General features: G+C 43.8%; 1 protein-coding gene across 3 annotated transcripts in view; it reads left to right on the top strand.

Moving 5' to 3' along the window:
- The window catches only part of HECW1 (HECT, C2 and WW domain containing E3 ubiquitin protein ligase 1), a 499,703-nt gene that overhangs the window by 379,349 nt on the left and 97,755 nt on the right, over positions 1-22,599 (top strand). For 2 of the 3 annotated variants that reach the window (XM_073678211.1, XM_073678212.1), the window contains 3 exons: positions 14,995-15,137; positions 16,290-16,390; positions 16,640-17,977. In XM_073678211.1, the coding sequence (XP_073534312.1) occupies positions 14,995-15,137; positions 16,290-16,390; positions 16,640-17,977 (1,582 nt within the window). The remainder of the gene's footprint in view (positions 1-14,994; positions 15,138-16,289; positions 16,391-16,639; positions 17,978-22,599) is intronic. The other variant, XM_073678213.1, reaches the window with a different exon arrangement.

Here is a 22,599-nt window from a genome sequence, read left to right as displayed (position 1 = left end):
AGTGTTTACATGTGATACTGCTCCTCACAGAGTTTACATGTGGTACTGCACCTCAGAGTGTTTACATGTGGTACTGCACCTCAGAGAGTTTACATGTGGTACTGCACCTCAGTGTTTACATGTTGTACTGCACCTCAGAGAGTTTACATGTGATACTGCACCTCAGAGTGTTTACATGTAATACTGCACCTCAGAGTGTTTACATGCAATACTGCACCTCAGAGTGTTTGCATGTGGTACTGCACCTCAGTGTTTACATGTGATACTGCACCTCAGAGTGTTTACATGTGGTACTGCACCTCAGTGTTTACATGTGGTACTGCACCTGAGAGTGTTCACATGTGGTACTGCACCTCAGAGTGTTTACATGTGGTACTGCACCTCAGAGAGTTTACATGTGGTACTGCACCTCAGTGTTTACATGTGATACTGCACCTCAGAGTGTTTACATGTGGTACTGCACTTCAGTGTTTACATGTGGTACTGCACCTCTGATTGTTTACATGGTGTACTGCACCTCAGAGTGTTTACCTGTGGTACTGCACCTCAGAGAGTTTACATGTGGTACTGCACCTCAGAGTGTTTACATGTTGTACTGCACCTCAGAGAGTTTACATGTGGTACTGCTCCTCAGAGTGTTTACATGTTGTACTGCACCTCAGAGAGTTTACATGTGATACTGCACCTCAGAGTGTTTACATGTTGTACTGCACCTCAGAGAGTTTACATGTGGTACTGCACCTCAGAGAGTCTACATGTGATACTGCACCTCAGAGTGTTTACATGTGATACTGCACCTCAGAGTGTTTACATATGATACTGCACCTCAGAGAGTTTACATGTGGTACCTGTGGTACTGCACCTCAGAGAGTTTACATGTGGTACTGCACCTCAGAGTGTTTACATGTTGTACTGCACCTCAGAGAGTTTACATGTGGTACTGCTCCTCAGAGTGTTTACATGTTGTACTGCACCTCAGAGAGTTTACATGTGATACTGCACCTCAGAGTGTTTACATGTTGTACTGCACCTCAGAGAGTTTACATGTGATACTGCACCTCAGAGTGTTCACATGTGGTACTGCACCTCAGTGTTTACATGTGGTACTGCAGCTCAGAGTGTTTACATGTGGTACTGCACCTCAGAGTGTTTACATGTGGTACTGCACCTCAGTGTTTACATGTGATACTGCACCTCAGAGTGTTTACATGTTGTACTGCACCTCAGAGAGTTTACATGTGGTACTGCACCTCAGTGTTTACATGTGGTACTGCACTTAAGGATGTTTAAATGTGGTACTGCACCTCAGATTGTTCACATGTGGTACTGCACCTCAGAGTGTTTACATGTGATAATGCACCTCAGTGTTTACATGTGGTACTGTACCTCAGAGAGTTTACATGTGATAGGGCACCTCAGAGAGTTTACATGTGATACTGCACCTCAGAGAGTTTACATGTGGTAGTGCACCTCAGAGAGTTTACATGTAATACTGCACCTCAGAGTGTTTACATGTTGTACTGCACCTCAGAGAGTTTACATGTGATACTGCACCTCAGAGAGTTTACATGTTGTACTGCACCTCAGCGTGTTTACATGTGGTACTGCACCTCAGAGTCTTTACATGTTCTACTGCACCTCAGAGTGTTTACTTGTGGTACTGCACCTCAGAGTGTTTACATGTGGTACTGCACCTCAGAGTGTTTACATGTGGTACTGCACCTCAGAGAGTTTCCATGTGGTACTGCACCTCAGAGTGTTTACATGTTGTACTGCACTTCAGAGAGTTTACATGTGATACTGCACCTCAGTGTTTACATGTGATACTGCTCCTCAGAGTGTTTACATGTGGTACTGCACCTCAGAGTGTTTACATGTGGTACTGCACCTCAGAGAATTTACATGTGGTACTGCACCTCAGAGTGTTTACATGTTGTACTGCACCTCAGAGAGTTTACATGTGGTACTGCTCCTCAGAGTGTTTACATGTTGTACTGCACCTCAGAGAGTTTACATGTGATACTGCACCTCAGAGTGTTTACATGTTGTACTGCACCTCAGAGAGTTTACATGTGGTACTGCACCTCAGAGAGTCTACATGTGATACTGCACCTCAGAGTGTTTACATGTGATACTGCACCTCAGAGTGTTTACATATGATACTGCACCTCAGAGAGTTTACATGTGGTACTGCACCTCAGAGTGTTTACCTGTGGTACTGCACCTCAGAGAGTTTACATGTGGTACTGCACCTCAGAGTGTTTACATGTTGTACTGCACCTCAGAGAGATTACATGTGGTACTGCTCCTCAGAGTGTTTACATGTTGTACTGCACCTCAGAGAGTTTACATGTGATACTGCACCTCAGAGTGTTTACATGTTGTACTGCACCTCAGAGAGTTTACATGTGGTACTGCACCTCAGAGAGTCTACATGTGATACTGCACCTCAGAGTGTTTACATGTGATACTGCACCTCAGAGTGTTTACATATGATACTGCACCTCAGAGAGTTTACATGTGGTACCTGTGGTACTGCACCTCAGAGAGTTTACATGTGGTACTGCACCTCAGAGTGTTTACATGTTGTACTGCACCTCAGAGAGTTTACATGTGGTACTGCTCCTCAGAGTGTTTACATGTTGTACTGCACCTCAGAGAGTTTACATGTGATACTGCACCTCAGAGTGTTTACATGTTGTACTGCACCTCAGAGAGTTTAGATGTGATACTGCACCTCAGAGTGTTCACATGTGGTACTGCACCTCAGTGTTTACATGTGGTACTGCACCTCAGAGTGTTTACATGTGGTACTGCACCTCAGAGTGTTTACATGTGGTACTGCACCTCAGTGTTTAGATGTGATACTGCACCTCAGAGTGTTTACATGTTGTACTGCACCTCAGAGAGTTTACATGTGGTGCTGCACCTCAGTGTTTACATGTGGTACTGCACTTAAGGATGTTTAAATGTGGTACTGCACCTCAGATTGTTCACATGTGGTACTGCACCTCAGTGTTTACATGTGGTACTGCACCTCAGAGTGTTTACATGTGGTACTGCACCTCAGTGTTTACATGTGGTACTGCACCTCAGAGAGTTTACATGTGATACTGCACCTCAGAGTGTTTACATGTTTTACTGCACCTCAGAGAGTTTACATGTGGTACTGCACCTCAGAGAGTCTACATGTGATACTGCACCTCAGAGTGTTTACATGTGATACTGCACCTCAGAGTGTTTACATATGATACTGCACCTCAGAGAATTTACATGTGATACTGCACCTCAGAGAGTTTACATGTGGTACTGCACCTCAGAGAGTCTACATGTGATACTGCACCTCAGAGTCTTTACATGTGATACTGCACCTCAGAGTGTTTACATGTGATACTGCACCTCAGTGTTTACATGTGGTACTGTACCTCAGAGAGTTTACATGTGGTAGTGCACCTCAGAGAGTTTACATGTGATACTGCACCTCAGTGTTTACATGTGATACTGCTCCTCACAGTGTTTACATGTGGTACTGCACCTCAGAGTCTTTACATGTGATACTGCACCTCAGAGTGTTTACATGTGATACTGCACCTCAGTGTTTACATGTGGTACTGTACCTCAGAGAGTTTACATGTGATACTGCACCTCAGTGTTTACATGTGATACTGCTCCTCACAGAGTTTACATGTTGTACTGCACCTCAGAGTGTTTACATGTGGTACTGCACCTCAGAGAGTTTACATGTGGTACTGCACCTCAGTGTTTACATGTTGTACTGCACCTCAGAGAGTTTACATGTGATACTGCACCTAAGAGTGTTTACATGTAATACTGCACCTCAGAGTGTTTACATGCAATACTGCACCTCAGAGTGTTTGCATGTGGTACTGCACCTCAGTGTTTACATGTGATACTGCACCTCAGAGTGTTTACATGTGGTACTGCACCTCAGTGTTTACATGTGGTACTGCACCTCAGAGTGTTCACATGTGGTACTGCACCTCAGAGTGTTTACATGTGGTACTGCACCTCAGAGAGTTTACATGTGGTACTGCACCTCAGTGTTTACATGTGATACTGCACCTCAGAGTGTTTACATGTGGTACTGCACTTCAGTGTTTACATGTGGTACTGCACCTCTGATTGTTTACATGGTGTACTGCACCTCAGAGTGTTTACATGTGGTACTGCACCTCAGTGTGTTTACATGTGATACTGCACCTCAGAGAGTTTACATGTGATACTGCACCTCAGTGTTTACATGTGGTACTGCACCTCAGAGTGTTTACATGTTGTACTGCACCTCAGTGTTTACATGTTGTACTGCACCTCAGTGTTTACATGTGGTACTGCACCTCAGTGTTTACATGTGATACTGCACCTCAGAGTGTTCACATGTGGTACTGCACCTCAGTGTTTACATGTGGTACTGCACCTCAGAGTGTTTACATGTGGTACTGCACCTCAGAGTGTTTACATGTGGTACTGCACCTCAGTGTTTACATGTGATACTGCACCTCAGAGTGTTTACATGTTGTACTGCACCTCAGAGAGTTTACATGTGGTACTGCACCTCAGTGTTTACATGTGGTACTGCACTTAAGGATGTTTAAATGTGGTACTGCACCTCAGATTGTTCACATGTGGTACTGCACCTCAGTGTTTACATGTGGTACTGCACCTCAGAGTGTTTACATGTGGTACTGCACCTCAGTGTTTACATGTGGTACTGCACCTCAGAGTGTTCACATGTGGTACTGCACCTCAGAGTGTTTACATGTGGTACTGCACCTCAGTGTTTACATGTGGTACTGCACCTCAGAGTGTTTACATGTTGTACTGCACCTAAGAGTGTTTTCATGTGGTACTGCACCTCAGAGTGTTTACATGTGGTACTGCACCTAAGGATGTTTAAATGTGGTACTGCACCTCAGAGTGTTTACATGTGGTACTGCACCTCAGAGAGTTTACATGTGATACTGCACCTCAGAGTGTTTACATGTGGTACTGCACCTCAGTGTTTACATGTGGTACTGCACCTCAGAGTGTTTACTTGTGGTACTGCACCTCAGAGTGTTTACATGTGGTACTGCACCTCAGAGTGTTTACATGGTGTACTGCACCTCAGAGTGTTTACATGTGGTACTGCACCTCAGAGTGTTCACATGTGGTACTGCACCTCAGAGTGTTCACATGTGGTACTGCACCTCAGAGTGTTCACATGTGGTACTGCACCTCAGAGTGTTTACATGTGGTACTGCACCTCAGAGTGTTTACCTGTGGTACTGCACCTCAGAGTGTTCACATGTGGTACTGCACCTCAGAGAGTTTACATGTGGTACTGCACCTCAGAGTGTTTACATGTGGTACTGCACCTCAGAGAGTTTACATGTGATACTGCACCTCAGAGTGTTTACATGTGATACTGCACCTCAGTGTTTACATGTGGTACTGTACCTCAGAGAGTTTACATGTGGTAGTGCACCTCAGAGAGTTTATATGTGATACTGCACCTCAGAGAGTTTACTTGTGGTAGTGCACCTCAGAGAGTTTACATGTAATACTGCACCTCAGAGTGTTTACATGTTGTACTGCACCTCAGAGAGTTTACATGTGATACTGCACCTCAGAGAGTTTACATGTTGTACTGCACCTCAGAGTGTTTACATGTGGTACTGCACCTCAGAGTCTTTACATGTTGTACTGCACCTCAGAGTGTTTACTTTTGGGTACTGCACCTCAGAGTGTTTACATGTGGTACTGCACCTCAGAGAGTTTACATGTGGTACTGCACCTCAGAGTGTTTACATATTGTACTGCACTTCAGAGAGTTTACATGTGATACTGCACCTCAGTGTTTACATGTGATACTGCTCCTCAGAGTGTTTACATGTGGTACTGCACCTCAGAGTGTTTACATGTGGTACTGCACCTCAGAGAATTTACATGTGTTAATGCACCTCAGAGTGTTTACATGTTGTACTGCACCTCAGAGAGTTTACATGTGGTACTGCTCCTCAGAGTGTTTACATGTTGTACTGCACCTCAGAGAGTTTACATGTGATACTGCACCTCAGAGTGTTTACATGTTTTACTGCACCTCAGAGAGTTTACATGTGGTACTGCACCTCAGAGAGTCTACATGTGATACTGCACCTCAGAGTGTTTACATGTGATACTGCACCTCAGAGTGTTTACATATGATACTGCACCTCAGAGAGTTTACATGTGATACTGCACCTCAGAGAGTTTACATGTGGTACTGCACCTCAGAGAGTCTACATGTGATACTGCACCTCAGAGTCTTTACATGTGATACTGCACCTCAGAGTGTTTACATGTGATACTGCACCTCAGTGTTTACATGTGGTACTGTACCTCAGAGAGTTTACATGTGGTAGTGCACCTCAGAGAGTTTACATGTGATACTGCACCTCAGTGTTTACATGTGATACTGCTCCTCACAGAGTTTACATGTGGTACTGCACCTCAGAGTGTTTACATGTGGTACTGCACCTCAGAGAATTTACATGTGGTACTGCACCTCAGAGTGTTTACATGTTGTACTGCACCTCAGAGAGTTTAAATGTGGTACTGCACCTCAGAGAGTCTACATGTGATACTGCACCTCAGAGTGTTTACATGTGATACTGCACCTCAGAGTGTTTACATATGATACTGCACCTCAGAGAGTTTACATGTGATACTGCACCTCAGAGAGTTTACATGTGGTACTGCACCTCAGAGAGTATACATGTGATACTGCACCTCAGAGTGTTTACATGTGATACTGCACCTCAGAGTGTTTACATGTGATACTTCACCTCAGAGAGTTTACATGTGATACTGCACCTCAGAGTGTTTACATGTGATACTGCACCTCTGAGTGTTTACATGTGATACTGCACCCCAGAGAGGTTACATGTGATACTGCACCTCAGAGTGTTTACATGTGGTGCTGCACCTCAGAGTCTTTACATGTGATACTGCCCCTCAGAGTGTTTACATGTGGTACTGCACCTCAGAGTGTTTACATGTGGTACTGCACCTCAGAGTGTTTACATGTTGTACTGCACCTCAGAGTGTTTACATGTGGTACTGCACCTCAGAGTGTTTACATGTTGTACTGCACCTCAGAGAGTTTGCATGTGATACTGCACCTCAGTGTTTACATGTGATACTGCATCTCAGAGTGTTTACATGTGGTACTGCCCCTCAGAGTGTTTACATGTTGTACTGCACCTCAGTGTTTACATGTGGTACTGCACCTCAGTGTTTACATGCGATACTGCACCTCAGAGTGTTCACATGTGGTACTGCACCTCAGTGTTTACATGTGGTACTGCACCTCAGAATGTTTACATGTGGTACTGCACCTCAGAGTGTTTACATGTGGTACTGCACCTCAGTGTTTACATGTGATACTGCACCTCAGAGTGTTTACATGTGGTACTGCACCTCAGTGTTTACATGTGGTACTGCACCTCAGAGTGTTTACATGTGGTACTGCACCTCAGAGTGTTTACATGTGGTACTGCACCTCAGTGTTTACATGTGATACTGCACCTCAGAGTGTTTACATGTGGTACTGCACCTCAATGTTTACATGTTGTACTGCACCTCAGAGTGTTTACATGGTGTACTGCTCCTCAGAGTGTTTACATGGTGTACTGCTCCTCAGAGTGTTTACATGTGGTACTGCACCTCAGAGTGTTTACATGTTGTACTGCACCTCAGTGTTTACATCTAGTACTGCACCTCAGAGTGTTTACATGGTGTACTGCACGTCAGAGTGTTTACATGTGGTACTGCACCTAAGAGTGTTCACATGTGGTACTGCACCTCAGAGTGTTTACATGTGGTACTGCACCTCACAGAGTTTACATGTGATACTGCACCTCAGAGTGTTTACATGTAATACTGCACCTCAGAGTGTTTACATGCAATACTGCACCTCAGAGTGTTTACATTTGGTACTGCAACTCAGTGTTTACATGTGATACTGCACCTCAGACTGTTTACATGTGGTACTGCACCTCAGTATTTACATGTGGTACTGCACCTCAGAGTGTTCACATGTGGTACTGCACCTCAGAGTGTTTACATGTGGTACTGCACCTCAGAGAGTTTACATGTGGTACTGCACCTCAGTGTTTACATGTGATACTGCACCTCAGAGTGTTTACATGTGGTACTGCACTTCAATGTTTACATGTGATACTGCACCTCTGAGTGTTTACATGGTGTACTGCACCTCAGAGTGTTTACATGTGGTACTGCACCTCAGAGTGTTTACATGTGATACTGCACCTCAGAGAGTTTACATGTGATACTGCACCTCAGTGTTTACATGTGGTACTGCACCTCAGAGTGTTTACATGTTGTACTACACCTCAGTGTTTACATGTGGTACTGCACCTCAGTGTTTACATGTGATACTGCACCTCAGAGTGTTCACATGTGGTACTGCACCTCAGTGTTTACATGTGGTACTGCACCTCAGAGTGTTTACATGTGGTACTGCACCTCAGAGTGTTTACATGTGGTACTGCACCTCAGTGTTTACATGTGGTACTGCACCTCAGAGTGTTTACATGTGGTACTGCACCTCAGAGTGTTTACATGTGGTACTGCACCTCAGTGTTTACATGTGATACTGCACCTCAGAGTGTTTACATGTGGTACTGCACCTCAGAGTGTTTACATGTGGTACTGCACCTCAGTGTTTACATGTGGTACTGCACCTCAGAGAGTTTACATGTGGTACTGCACCTAAGGATGTTTACATGTGGTACTGCACCTCAGAGTGTTTACATGTTGTACTGCACCTCAGAGAGTTTACATGTGATACTGCACCTCAGAGTGTTTACATGTTGTACTGCACCTCAGAGAGTTTAAATGTGGTACTGCACCTCAGAGAGTTTACATGTGATACTGCACCTCAGAGAGTTTAAATGTGGTACTGCACCTCAGAGAGTTTACATGTGATACTGCACCTCAGACAGTTTACATGTGGTACTGCACCTCAGAGAGTCTACATGTGATACTGCACCTCACAGTGTTTACATGTGATACTGCACCTCAGAGTGTTTACATGTGATACTGCACCTCAGAGAGTTTACATGTGATACTGCACCTCAGAGTGTTTACATGTGATACTGCACCTCTGAGTGTTTACATGTGATACTGCACCCCAGAGAGTTTACATGTGATACTGCACCTCAGAGTGTTTACATGTGGTGCTGCACCTCAGAGTCTTTACATGTGATACTGCCCCTCAGAGTGTTTACATGTGGTACTGCACCTCAGAGTGTTTACATGTGGTACTGCACCTCAGAGTGTTTACATGTGGTACTGCACCTCAGAGTGTTTACATGTTGTACTGCACCTCAGAGTGTTTACATGTGGTACTGCACCTCTGAGTGTTTACATGTTGTACTGCACCTCAGAGAGTTTACATGTGATACTGCACCTCAGTGTTTACATGTGATACTGCATCTCAGAGTGTTTACATGTGGTACTGCCCCTCAGAGTGTTTACATGTTGTACTGCACCTCAGTGTTTACATGTGGTACTGCACCTCAGTGTTTACATGTGATACTGCACCTCAGAGTGTTCACATGTGGTACTGCACCTCAGTGTTTACATGTGGTACTGCACCTCAGAGTGTTTACATGTGGTACTGCACCTCAGAGTGTTTACATGTGGTACTGCACCTCAGTGTTTACATGTGATACTGCACCTCAGAGTGTTTACATGTGGTACTGCACCTCAGAGTGTTCACATGTGGTACTGCACCTCAGTGTTTACATGTGATACTGCACCTCAGAGTGTTCACATGTGGTACTGCACCTCAGTGTTTACATGTGGTACTGCACCTCAGAGTGTTTACATGTGGTACTGCACCTCAGAGTGTTTACATGTGGTACTGCACCTCAGTGTTTACATGTGGTACTGCACCTCAGAGTGTTTACATGTGGTACTGCACCTCAGAGTGTTTACATGTGGTACTGCACCTCAGTGTTTACATGTGATACTGCACCTCAGAGTGTTTACATGTGGTACTGCACCTCAGAGTGTTTACATGTGGTACTGCACCTCAGTGTTTACATGTGGTACTGCACCTCAGAGAGTTTACATGTGGTACTGCACCTAAGGATGTTTACATGTGGTACTGCACCTCAGAGTGTTTACATGTTGTACTGCACCTCAGAGAGTTTACATGTGATACTGCACCTCAGAGTGTTTACATGTTGTACTGCACCTCAGAGAGTTTAAATGTGGTACTGCACCTCAGAGAGTTTACATGTGATACTGCACCTCAGAGAGTTTAAATGTGGTACTGCACCTCAGAGAGTTTACATGTGATACTGCACCTCAGAGAGTTTACATGTGATACTGCACCTCAGAGTGTTTACATGTGATACTGCACCTCTGAGTGTTTACATGTGATACTGCACCCCAGAGAGTTTACATGTGATACTGCACCTCAGAGTGTTTACATGTGGTGCTGCACCTCAGAGTCTTTACATGTGATACTGCCCCTCAGAGTGTTTACATGTGGTACTGCACCTCAGAGTGTTTACATGTGGTACTGCACCTCAGAGTGTTTACATGTGGTACTGCACCTCAGAGTGTTTACATGTTGTACTGCACCTCAGAGTGTTTACATGTGGTACTGCACCTCTGAGTGTTTACATGTTGTACTGCACCTCAGAGAGTTTACATGTGATACTGCACCTCAGTGTTTACATGTGATACTGCATCTCAGAGTGTTTACATGTGGTACTGCCCCTCAGAGTGTTTACATGTTGTACTGCACCTCAGTGTTTACATGTGGTACTGCACCTCAGTGTTTACATGTGATACTGCACCTCAGAGTGTTCACATGTGGTACTGCACCTCAGTGTTTACATGTGGTACTGCACCTCAGAGTGTTTACATGTGGTACTGCACCTCAGAGTGTTTACATGTGGTACTGCACCTCAGTGTTTACATGTGATACTGCACCTCAGAGTGTTTACATGTGGTACTGCACCTCAGTGTTTACATGTGGTACTGCACCTCAGAGTGTTTACATGTGGTACTGCACCTCAGAGTGTTTACATGTGGTACTGCACCTCAGTGTTTACATGTGATACTGCACCTCAGAGTGTTTACATGTGGTACTGCACCTCAATGTTTACATGTTGTACTGCACCTCAGAGTGTTTACATGGTGTACTGCTCCTCAGAGTGTTTACATGTGGTACTGCACCTCAGAGTGTTTACATGTTGTACTGCACCTCAGTGTTTACATCTAGTACTGCACCTCAGAGTGTTTACATGTGGTACTGCACCTCAGAGTGTTTACATGTGGTACTGCACCTCACAGAGTTTACATGTGATACTGCACCTCAGAGTGTTTACATGTAATACTGCACCTCAGAGTGTTTACATGCAATACTGCACCTCAGAGTGTTCACATGTGGTACTGCACCTCAGTGTTTACATGTGATACTGCACCTCAGACTGTTTACATGTGGTACTGCACCTCAGTGTTTACATGTGGTACTGCACCTCAGAGTGTTTACATGTGGTGCTGCACCTCAGAGTGTTCACATGTGGTACTGCACCTCAGAGTGTTTACATGTGGTACTGCACCTCAGAGAGTTTACATGTGGTACTGCACCTCAGTGTTTACATGTGATACTGCACCTCAGAGTGTTTACATGTGGTACTGCACTTCAGTGTTTACATGTGGTACTGCACCTCAGAGTGTTTACATGGTGTACTGCACCTCAGAGTGTTTACATGTGGTACTGCACCTCAGAGTGTTTACATGTGATTCTGCACCTCAGAGAGTTTACATGTGATACTGCACCTCAGTGTTTACATGTGGTACTGCACCTCAGAGTGTTTACATGTTGTACTGCACCTCAGTGTTTACATGTGGTACTGCACCTCAGTGTTTACATGTGATACTGCACCTCAGAGTGTTCACATGTGGTACTGCACCTCAGTGTTTACATGTGGTACTGCACCTCAGAGTGTTTACATGTGGTACTGCACCTCAGAGTGTTTACATGTGGTACTGCACCTCAGTGTTTACATGTGGTACTGCACCTCAGAGTGTTTACATGTGGTACTGCACCTCAGAGTGTTTACATGTGGTACTGCACCTCAGAGTGTTTACATGTGGTACTGCACCTCAGTGTTTACATGTGATACTGCACCTCAGAGTGTTTACATGTGGTACTGCACCTCAGAGTGTTTACATGTGGTACTGCACCTCAGTGTTTACATGTGGTACTGCACCTCAGAGAGTTTACATGTGGTACTGCACCTCAGTGTTTACATGTGGTACTGCACCTAAGGATGTTTACATGTGGTACTGCACCTCAGAGTGTTTACATGTTGTACTGCACCTCAGAGTGTTTACATGTGGTACTGAACCTCAGAGAGTTTACATGTGATACTGCACCTCAGAGTGTTTACATGTGGTACTGCACCTCAGTGTTTACATGTGGTACTGCACCTCAGAGTGTTTACATGGTGTACTGCACCTCAGAGTGTTTTCATGTGGTACTGCACATCAGAGTGTTTACATGTGATACTGCACCTCAGAGAGTTTACATGTGATACTGCACCTCAGTGTTTGCATGTGATACTGCACCACAGAGTGTTTACATGTGGTACTGCACCTCAGAGTGTTTACATGTTGTACTGCACCTCAGTGTTTACATGTGGTACTGCACCTCAGTGTTTACATGTGATACTGCACCTCAGAGTGTTCACATGTGGTACTGCACCTCAGTGTTTACATGTGGTACTGCACCTCAGAGTGTTTACATGTGGTACTGCACCTCAGAGTGTTTACATGTGGTACTGCACCTCAGTGTTTACATGTGGTACTGCACCTCAGAGTGTTTACATGTTGCACTGCACCTCAGAGTGTTTACATGTGGTACTGCACCTCAGTGTTTACATGTGATACTGCACCTCAGAGTGTTTACATGTTGTACTGCCCCTGAGAGAGTTTACATGTGGTACTGCACCTCAGTGTTTACATGTGGTACTGCACCTAAGGATGTTTAAATGTGGTACTGCACCTCAAAGTGTTCACATGTGGTACTGCACCTCAGTGTTTACATGTGGTACTGCACCTCAGAGTGTTTACATGTGGTACTGCACCTCAGAGTGTTTACATGTGGTACTGCACCTCAGTGTTTACATGTGGTACTGCACCTCAGAGTGTTTACATGTTGTACTGCACCTCAGAGTGTTTACATGTGGTACTGCACCTCAGTGTTTACATGTGGTACTGCACCTAAGGATGTTTAAATGTGGTACTGCACCTCAGAGTGTTTACATGTGGTACTGCACCTCATAGAGTTTACATGTGATACTGCACCTCAGAGTGTTTACATGTGGTACTGCACCTCAGTGTTTACATGTGGTACTGCACCTCAGAGTGTTTACATGTGGTACTGCACCTCAGAGTGTTTGCATGTGGTACTGCACCTCAGAGTGTTTACATGGTGTACTGCACCTCAGAGTGTTTATATGTGGTACTGCACCTCAGAGTGTTCACATGTGGTACTGCACCTCAGAGTGTTCACATGTGGTACTGCACCTCAGAGTGTTCACATGTGGTACTGCACCTGAGAGTGTTCACATGTGGTACTGCACCTCAGAGTGTTCACATGTGGTACTGCACCTCAGAGTGTTTACATGTGGTACTGCACCTCAGAGTGTTTACCTGTGGTACTGCACCTCAGAGTGTTCACATGTGGTACTGCACCTCAGAGTGTTCACATGTGGTACTGCACCTCAGTGTTCACATGTGGTACTGCACCTCAGAGTGTTTACATGTGGTACTGCACCTCAGAGTGTTTACCTGTGGTACTGCACCTCAGAGTGTTTACCTGTGGTACTGCACCTCAGAGTGTTCACATGTGGTACTGCACCTCAGTGTTTACATGTTGTACTGCACCTCAGAGTGTTTACATGTGGTACTGCACCTCAGAGTGTTCACATGTGGTACTGCACCTCAGAGTGTTCACATGTGGTACTGCACCTCAGTGTTTACATGTTGTACTGCACCTCAGAGTGTTTACATGTGGTACTGCACCTCAGAGTGTTCACATGTGGTACTGCACCTCAGAGTGTTCACATGTGGTACTGCAGCTCAGAGTGTTCACATGTGGTACTGCACCTCAGAGTGTTTACATGTGGTACTGCACCTCAGAGTGTTTACCTGTGGTACTGCACCTCAGAGTGTTCACATGTGGTACTGCACCTCAGAGTGTTCACATGTGGTACTGCACCTCAAAGTGTTTACATGTGGTACTGCACCTCAGAGTGTTTACCTGTGGTACTGCACCTCAGAGTGTTCACATGTGGTACTGCACCTCAGTGTTCACATGTGGTACTGCACCTCAGAGTGTTTACATGTGGTACTGCACCTCAGAGTGTTTACCTGTGGTACTGCACCTCAGAGTGTTTACCTGTGGTACTGCACCTCAGAGTGTTCACATGTGGTACTGCACCTCAGTGTTTACATGTTGTACTGCACCTCAGAGTGTTTACATGTGGTACTGCACCTCAGATTGTTCACATGTGGTACTGCACCTCAGAGTGTTCACATGTGGTACTGCACCTCAGTGTTTACATGTTGTACTGCACCTCAGAGTGTTTACATGTGGTACTGCACCTCAGAGTGTTCACATGTGGTACTGCACCTCAGAGTGTTCACATGTGGTACTGCAGCTCAGAGTGTTCACATGTGGTACTGCACCTCAGAGTGTTTACATGTGGTACTGCACCTCAGAGTGTTTACCTGTGGTACTGCACCTCAGAGTGTTCACATGTGGTACTGCACCTCAGAGTGTTCACATGTGGTACTGCACCTCAAAGTGTTCACATGTGGTACTGCATCTCAGTCCCATTCTATTGTTAAGAAAATGCAGGCATACATCTTCACCCATCTTATAGTAATCTCTTATTTTAACAGCTGTACAGCTTTGTCTCTCTGCCAACTGATGTCCTAGAAATCGAAGTGAAGGATAAGTTTGCAAAGAGTCGCCCAATCATCAAACGGTTTCTGGGAAAACTGTCTATGCCGGTGCAGAGGCTGTTGGAAAGGCACGCAATTGGGTGAGCACTACTTATTAGTTTCTGTCTGATAGATAGCAATCCTATATAGGATATGGATAATAGAAATTATTTCCTATTTAGTCATTTGCTTTAGTATTTGAGCATGTGTATATTCTAAATCATCAATTGAATACAAGCTGCAATCATAACATTTTTTGGATAACAACTAATAAAATTAGGAAGAAGAGTTATGTTTCCTCTAACTGACCGAACTGCTATCCATTGCTTGGATCGAATAATTTTACTACCATAGAAATAAGTTGTTGAAGAGGGTCTTCCAGGTTTTAGCCTAAGGGCTCATACCCATATGTGAGAAAAAAAACGGTCTGATTTCTGGACCGAAAAAACAGACGAGTGTCATGTGAGTGCCATGCGATTGCTATGCGATTTTTCACACCTAGCATCCGTATGACATCAGTACGAAATGCGTTTTTTTTCTCTGCAACTATCATTCTGCAATCATTTACAGGACCATTTACAGAATCCTATGCTAGAGAATGGCAATGTATCCTTAAAAGTTGGATGGCATATGGATGGTCCATATGCCGTCTATTTTTTTTTCGCACTTGCATTGGCGAGTCTCGTTTGAGATACATGGCAAATCGCGATTTTTTTCTCAATCCGATTTCAGCTGAGAAAAAATTGCCGTTGAGATGTAACCCATTGAATAACATTGGTCAGAGTGCAATCCGATTTTTTTTATCGGATTGCACTCATCCGTTTTTCTCGCAAATGAGTATGAGCCCTTAGTATAAACATGGTGAATGAGTATCGGGCACAGACAGAAGAAGGCCTCTGTGCAAGAACAATACATGGGCCCTTTGCAGTCCAATAGCTCATTATAATTCACAATTCCATATGCTTTAGAGGTGGTAATGGGCCCCCTTACCAATGGTATGTCTACCCCCGTTCTGACCCTTTAATCGGCAAAACTGTTGGGTCTGTTTTGATGTTTTTCCAGGAAGAGGGACGTTTATAGGAGTGTGGCTGCTCCTGGTACTGCAGTTCATTTAGGCAGTACTAGGCACAGTCACACCTTATATGGCCTTTGATATGCCTGTAAAACAATTCAGGTAATTTATCTGACATTTCCATGACTAATTATGTAATACCCAAATATTATAATCTATTACTTTCTGATTTTATGTCTAGGGATCGTGTTGTAAGCTATACCCTGGGCCGTCGGCTCCCCACAGATCATGTCAGTGGACAACTACAGTTCCGATTTGAAATAACATCATCTATTCATCCTGGTACAGTACCTTGTCTTCTTACAGCTTGGGTTTCAAAATTTTTGGATTTATTCTCATAAGTAAAGTTGTATAATTTATGATTAATCAAGATTACATACATATTTAAAAAGCTCTGAGCTTAACTACGTCAGACAAAATACACCTATACAATATATCCTGATCATTTTAGAGTCTGTTTCAACAATTTCTAATTATATAGACAACTTTATTAATGATGCGTGATTATTACTTTATTACATTATTTTTCAGATGATGAAGACATCTCTATCTCTGCAGACCCTGATCCAATACCTAATGAAAGTCCACTACGCCACCCAGTTGAAGTCCTCACTAATGAGCCTCAGAGGAGAACATCAGTAGCCACAGAAATCCCAACATCAGAATTACCAAATGGATGTATTTCTAGAGCTGTGCATGATAAACACCCAGCTATAGACAGTAGATCAATAAGTCAAAACAGTTTACATAAGACGACAATAGTATATATGGGTCATGGGACTCTTTTGGCCAATACACCAGAGCACCTTGAAAATAGCCCAGCTGATGTCCATTTACCAGTAACAGTTCCAGATCCCGAGCAGGAGATTGATGTTCTTTCTGAAGCTGAAACCAAAGTAGATACTAATGTAGATCCTAGTGCTACCACTGAAGGAGTGGGCCCAGATGTTATATCTGTTGTGGAGGCAAGTTTGCCAGTGGAAGGAGATAAGGAGCACGATAAAAATTTAGACGAGCCAGAAGAATTGAACCAGCAAGAGAATAATGAACCTAAATTAAGAAACACTGTAAAGAGGAAAACTAGACCCTGCTCTTTGCCAGTGTCGGAGTTAGAAACAGTTATAGCGTCTGCTTGTGGAGAGCCCGAAACACCCCGCACACACTATATTAGGATTCACAACTTACTACACAGTCTACCATCAGCTCAGATGGATGGAGATGGAGAAGAGGAAGAAGAGCAGAACAGTGCAGAGATAGATGAAGAGTCTACAGTTAAGGAGATGTCTGAGAAGGACATTGTGAGTGAAACTGAAACCATGGCGGCTGATCCTTCTCTTGAAAATGTAGCAGATGAAGTTGATGACATTGAAAACAGTAGAAGTACGTTGCCCCATGATAGCTCCAGTGATCACCCACCTGTTTGTAACCATCTCTGTGTGGACGGAGAGCACCCTAGGACTGAAAGTGAGAGTGACTCTAGTCCCAGGGTTCTTGGGGATCATGACTGTGACACATGTGACACCTCATGCTATAGCACTTCATGTTATAGCACCTCATGCTACAGTACCTCCTGTTATAGTCCTTCCTGTTATGATAGCCACAATCGATTTTCCAGCCACACTCGTTTTTCTTCCGTGGACAGTGCCAGAATTTCAGAAAGTACTGTCTTCTCCTCTCAAGATGACGAGGAGGAGGAAAACAGCGCATTTGAATCCATGCCTGATTCTAACCAAAGTCCAGAGCCAGACAGGGACCATGGTGATGGGTCAATCCAATGGTCTGATGATATCTCTAGTCAAAGTATAAATTCAGAAAGGACTCCTGGTGCCCCAGAATCTCCAGTTGCAGGGCCAAGCAGCCGGAGAGAAGGTTAGATTGAAGCTTTTTCAGTAGATACTCTTAAAATGTTACACATTGTATTTAATTTGTGTGTAAAGTGTGTGTATATATATATATACTGAGAGAGATGATCATAAAGATTTTCAGTACCCTGGTCAAGTGTCCATGTCGGTAGTCCGTAACTGCTAGACCAGAGCACTACGAACCTCCTCCCCCTGACAGGATACCCAGCTCCTTTTATGATTAGTAGGCCTGACATGATGTCATCATTGCTGCATGATGTCACGCTGGGCCTACTAATCGGAGGATCCTAAGGATGATGTTCGCAGGGCTCTGGTTTGGCAGCTATGGACTACTGGTGTGACCACTGGACCTGGATCCTGCAAATCTTTTTGATCATCTCTAATATATGCATATGGTATATCATATATGTAATTACTATGAAATGCTGTTATGCAAAGCTACAGCTACAGCATAAGACCCCCAGACAAGAAGAAAATCCTCTTCTATGTTCTCAAATTTCTCTGTAGCCCTAAATTTTTTCCTTCTGCTCATACAAATGATGCTTCAGGTGTCTACAACAGTGTAACGTCCCACAGTACTAAGGGTATCATACATATTATGGGAGCTGCATATGACAAGTCGACAGGACATTTTTGCATTCTTCATGAAGGGGTGACAGATCATCATCTCAGCTCATGAGCACGTCATACTGTATTTCTAGTAGGTAGATACAAGCTGCATGCACCGTTTACCTTTTATCAGATACAAATTTAACAGCTGTTTTTGCATTTTATTCAGAATGTTCCATTACATGGCACTGTGCCCATTATCACTGACCTTTATAATACATCCACTAGATGAACATACTTACTTAAAGAAATTATGTAGCTGAATGCAGTCAGGGTGCGTTTTCTAATAAATACCACGCCCCTCCTTCCATGTGTACATATTCTAAAGGTGTTTAAGTATCATTTTATTTTATTTTTTGTTATATTTATGTTATTCTTTGCATACTAAAATGTTCTGCCAGTTTCTATTATCCCTTTTTGGAAGCTTTTATTTTTTATAGTATACAGTTCCTTTCCATGAAGCTTGGCCTTCAGACCCTGGCTGAGTGCACAGTAGCTACATTCCAGGAGAGGAGTTAACCCTTAACATACCAGTCAGCTCTCTGCAGCCCATTGATTTCTATACAGCAGTTAGCTGCTCAGCTCCCTCACCCTCCCTCTAATCTTCTAAAGAGATGCAGTTATAAGTCACCAGCTGGCAGTTTTCACCACAGATCTGCTAATCATTGGTCTCTGCTGTCACTGTCTGGAGCTGTGTTCTTGCTATATGCAGGGATACCAGTGCACACTGAAGATCAAGCCAATTAATGTACTACAGCAGAACTTGTGCTGAGCCTTATAGATCTACTAATATTACAGTTCTACTAGTCACAAAGAGGAGGGCCCGCCCTGCCAGATACCAGGAAGTAAGGAAATTGCATCTGAACTGCTCAAGAGACAACTTGAGAATACCTCTTTAAATGAACTGAGGAAGAATGGAGACAAAGAATAATAGAAAGTTGCAGTTCTTTTCCTCCTGCAAACAAAATTCTTTATTTAAAACACCTTTAAATTTCAAGCCAGAAGATGGGCTTGAGAATAATGATTAAATGGCAGGATGTTTCCTTCCAAATGAAAGAATTAATAGAATTTTGATAATGTAGCATATTTAGGGTATGTTCGCCAGGGACTGTACTTGCTGCAGAAACGGTGTAGATATTCTGCCAACTTGGATACAAAGGGTGACATCCACATCGCTGGTCAATTTACACTGCAGTTTTTTTCTGCACCTTCTGCACCATGTGGATAAGATGTTGCAGAATATCATCCACAACACTTGATACTGTAACAGCAGATTTTTCTGGATGGAAACTAAATTGTATCCAACACACCTAACATAACCTGCATTATGTCATAGCTACTACAAAAACCCAATCACTATGTGATTCAATGTCTTTTCTACATTTTCTCTCTCTTTTTTGTGCTTGATACTTGATTTCTTTAATTTGGTGATGGTAATCTGAATGTGTGTTAATGATCTTAGCCAGTATCTTGTACAATATATAAAATCATATCTGCTTTTTATCCTGGTTTTATCGTTATGTGCTACGTATTTGTTTGAAAATGAGGAGTTATTAAGGGTCATATCTACATTTGCAGGCTTTATATGTTTCAATCATTATAAATTTAAAGCTGATCTGTCCCCAGACATCATAATACAAAATGCATGCAATATTATATAGATCTCTTAGATGTGATGAGGCTGATGTACTTAACCTGAAAATTCATGTCAAAATGGCTGTATAATTCTGATATTATAATGGGCATTTTATGAGTTTACCTAAAGAGTAAGAGAGCTCATGAGTCACAATGTATTCTGTCTCAGCCCAGCCACCCAGCCTACGTGACAGCTGCAGCTTGTACTGAGCAGTGTGAGATCTTACCAGAAGCAGGGAGGAGGGACACTGATGAGCTTGTCAATCAGAATGGGTGGTAGGAGACTAAGTTTAAAGGGATTATCTAATTTTCCTTCTTTCAGGAGCACACCGCTCCTCTGCCTCCTTTCTGCATTGTGGGGGGCATTGTGCTCCTGAAGATTGACAGTTCATGTCAGCTGCCCCGAACTGTGTGCTCTCATATCCTGCTAGCAGCGGCATGCCTCTGAGACATGGGAGAAGGTCAGGGGCACTGAAATTGGCTGAATCCAGTGATCTTGTTATCTCAGACCTGCGCTTGCTGCAGTATGGGCCTCTTAGGTCACGGCCCCACTATGAGTATTTGGTCAGTATTCGGTCAGTATTTTTTCTTAGGAGTGGGAGCCAAAACCAGATGAGGAACAATCAGAGAAAAGGTATAATAAAAACAAGTGCACAAATTCTGCTTTTATCACCCACCTCTGGGGCTGTTAATAGGGGTTTGCAGTACTTGTTGCAGTATGGGGCTGTTAGTAGGGGTTTGCAGTACTTGCTTCAGTATGGGGCTGTTAGTAGGGGTTTGCAGTACTTGCTGCAGTATGGGGCTGTTAGTATGGGTTTGCAGTACTTGCTGCATTATGGGGCTGTTAGTAGGGGTTTGCAGCACTTGCTACAGTATGGGTCTGTTAGCAGGGGTTTGCAGTACTTTGTTACACGCATGCCGCTAGGTTCAGATAGGGGCGAGGCAGGTTACATGAATTCTTTGGAATCCTGGGGAAACCGTTACTCATGGTGACCATAGACCATGTGCTGCAGCTTCTCTCAGGCACACAGGGGTATTGACCTTCAGGCACAGACACGTAGGTTGTTTCACTTGCTCACCAGACACACTTGACAAGAGTCCTCATAAACGGTAGAACAGTAGCATTTAATAAGAAGCCACACAGCCAGTGGAAGTTCAGTCTTATAAGCAACAGGCTTCAGTGACAAACAGTACAGTTTCCTTAGCAGCATAGCAGTTCACAGTCTTCCCAGTAGTACAGGACAGCAGAGTTCTAATGCAAAGGCGCATTAATGAACACAGTATTCTTTACAGAACAGTGAGATGGAGGAGGTGGGGAGGGTTTGCTGAGGGAGATGATCCCTGTGACACCATTTCTTCCAAGCCTTATCTTTCTGCCTGACAATACTCTGTACTGTTAGTTCAGAAACTCTACCTGACCTGTGCTTAGCTTCACTCCTGACTTGAATCCTTTTCACTTGCAGGGGCGCTTCTGTGAGATACAGAACACACACACCACCTTTCTCTTTGGCTCCAGCCAGACAGTAAACAACTTCCCCACAATCCCCCTGGGGCTCTGCTAAAACATTCCCCTTCTCCTGTGACTGTGTTAACCGCCCTAATTGCTGGATGCTTCTGGAGCACAACACTTCCTGTCTCATGTGTTTGTGTTACTTCTAATAGTTGCTGAATGCTTTTAAAGCAACAGCACTACTTCTGCATGTCACACTCTTCCCTCCTATTTGAATGTCGTCCTCAACATTCATCTTTATTTGTCAATCTGACCAATTCTGAGACAGTGGTGAAAGTTGGATAACTTTATATACAAATTGGCATTGTGAAATTGGTATAACGTTCATAAACATTGATAACAACCTAATCTTGCAACCTTTTTCTTGTAGGATGCCTGTAAGGAATAAACAATTAACACAATTAAAACAATCAGCATCTCTTGAGCTGGAGCTTTTCGTATGTCTTCAACCAGCTCTCTCTCTCTCTCTACGCTTTAACAGTTCTTTGTTTCTACAAAGTCTTTTAAGGAAAATCAAAGCATGAAAACAAGTCTTTCCACTTGGCAACATCTTCCATACTGCCTCTCGGTGGAGAATACCACTCAAGTGGGCTTACCTGGTCCACAGGCAGAGATGCCTGTTTCCAGTCGACAGTCCTTGGCACTTGACTCAGTTCACCAAGTGTCTCATAAGTCAGTATCACGAGTCTCCTCACTTCTCGAGTCGACATCCTCCTGGTGGGTTGTTCCTCAGAGACAATGGGTTCTTCGGTCACAGAAGTTTCTTCCACCGCACTCATTTCTCGTGCTTCCTCAGATGCTCTTGGAGCTGCCTCTGTAAGTTCCTGTACTTCCCCTGAGTCGCTTGTTTCCGCACGGTCTGGTAATTCCACTTC

Source organism: Phyllobates terribilis, unplaced genomic scaffold (assembly GCF_046119375.1).
Source record: "Phyllobates terribilis strain yellow unplaced genomic scaffold, ASM4611937v1 Scaffold_4__5_contigs__length_816908805, whole genome shotgun sequence".
In the NCBI taxonomy this organism is placed as follows: Eukaryota; Metazoa; Chordata; class Amphibia; order Anura; family Dendrobatidae; genus Phyllobates; species Phyllobates terribilis.
Note: the sequence above shows the minus strand (reverse complement) of the source record. Positions and strands in the feature narration are given on the sequence as shown.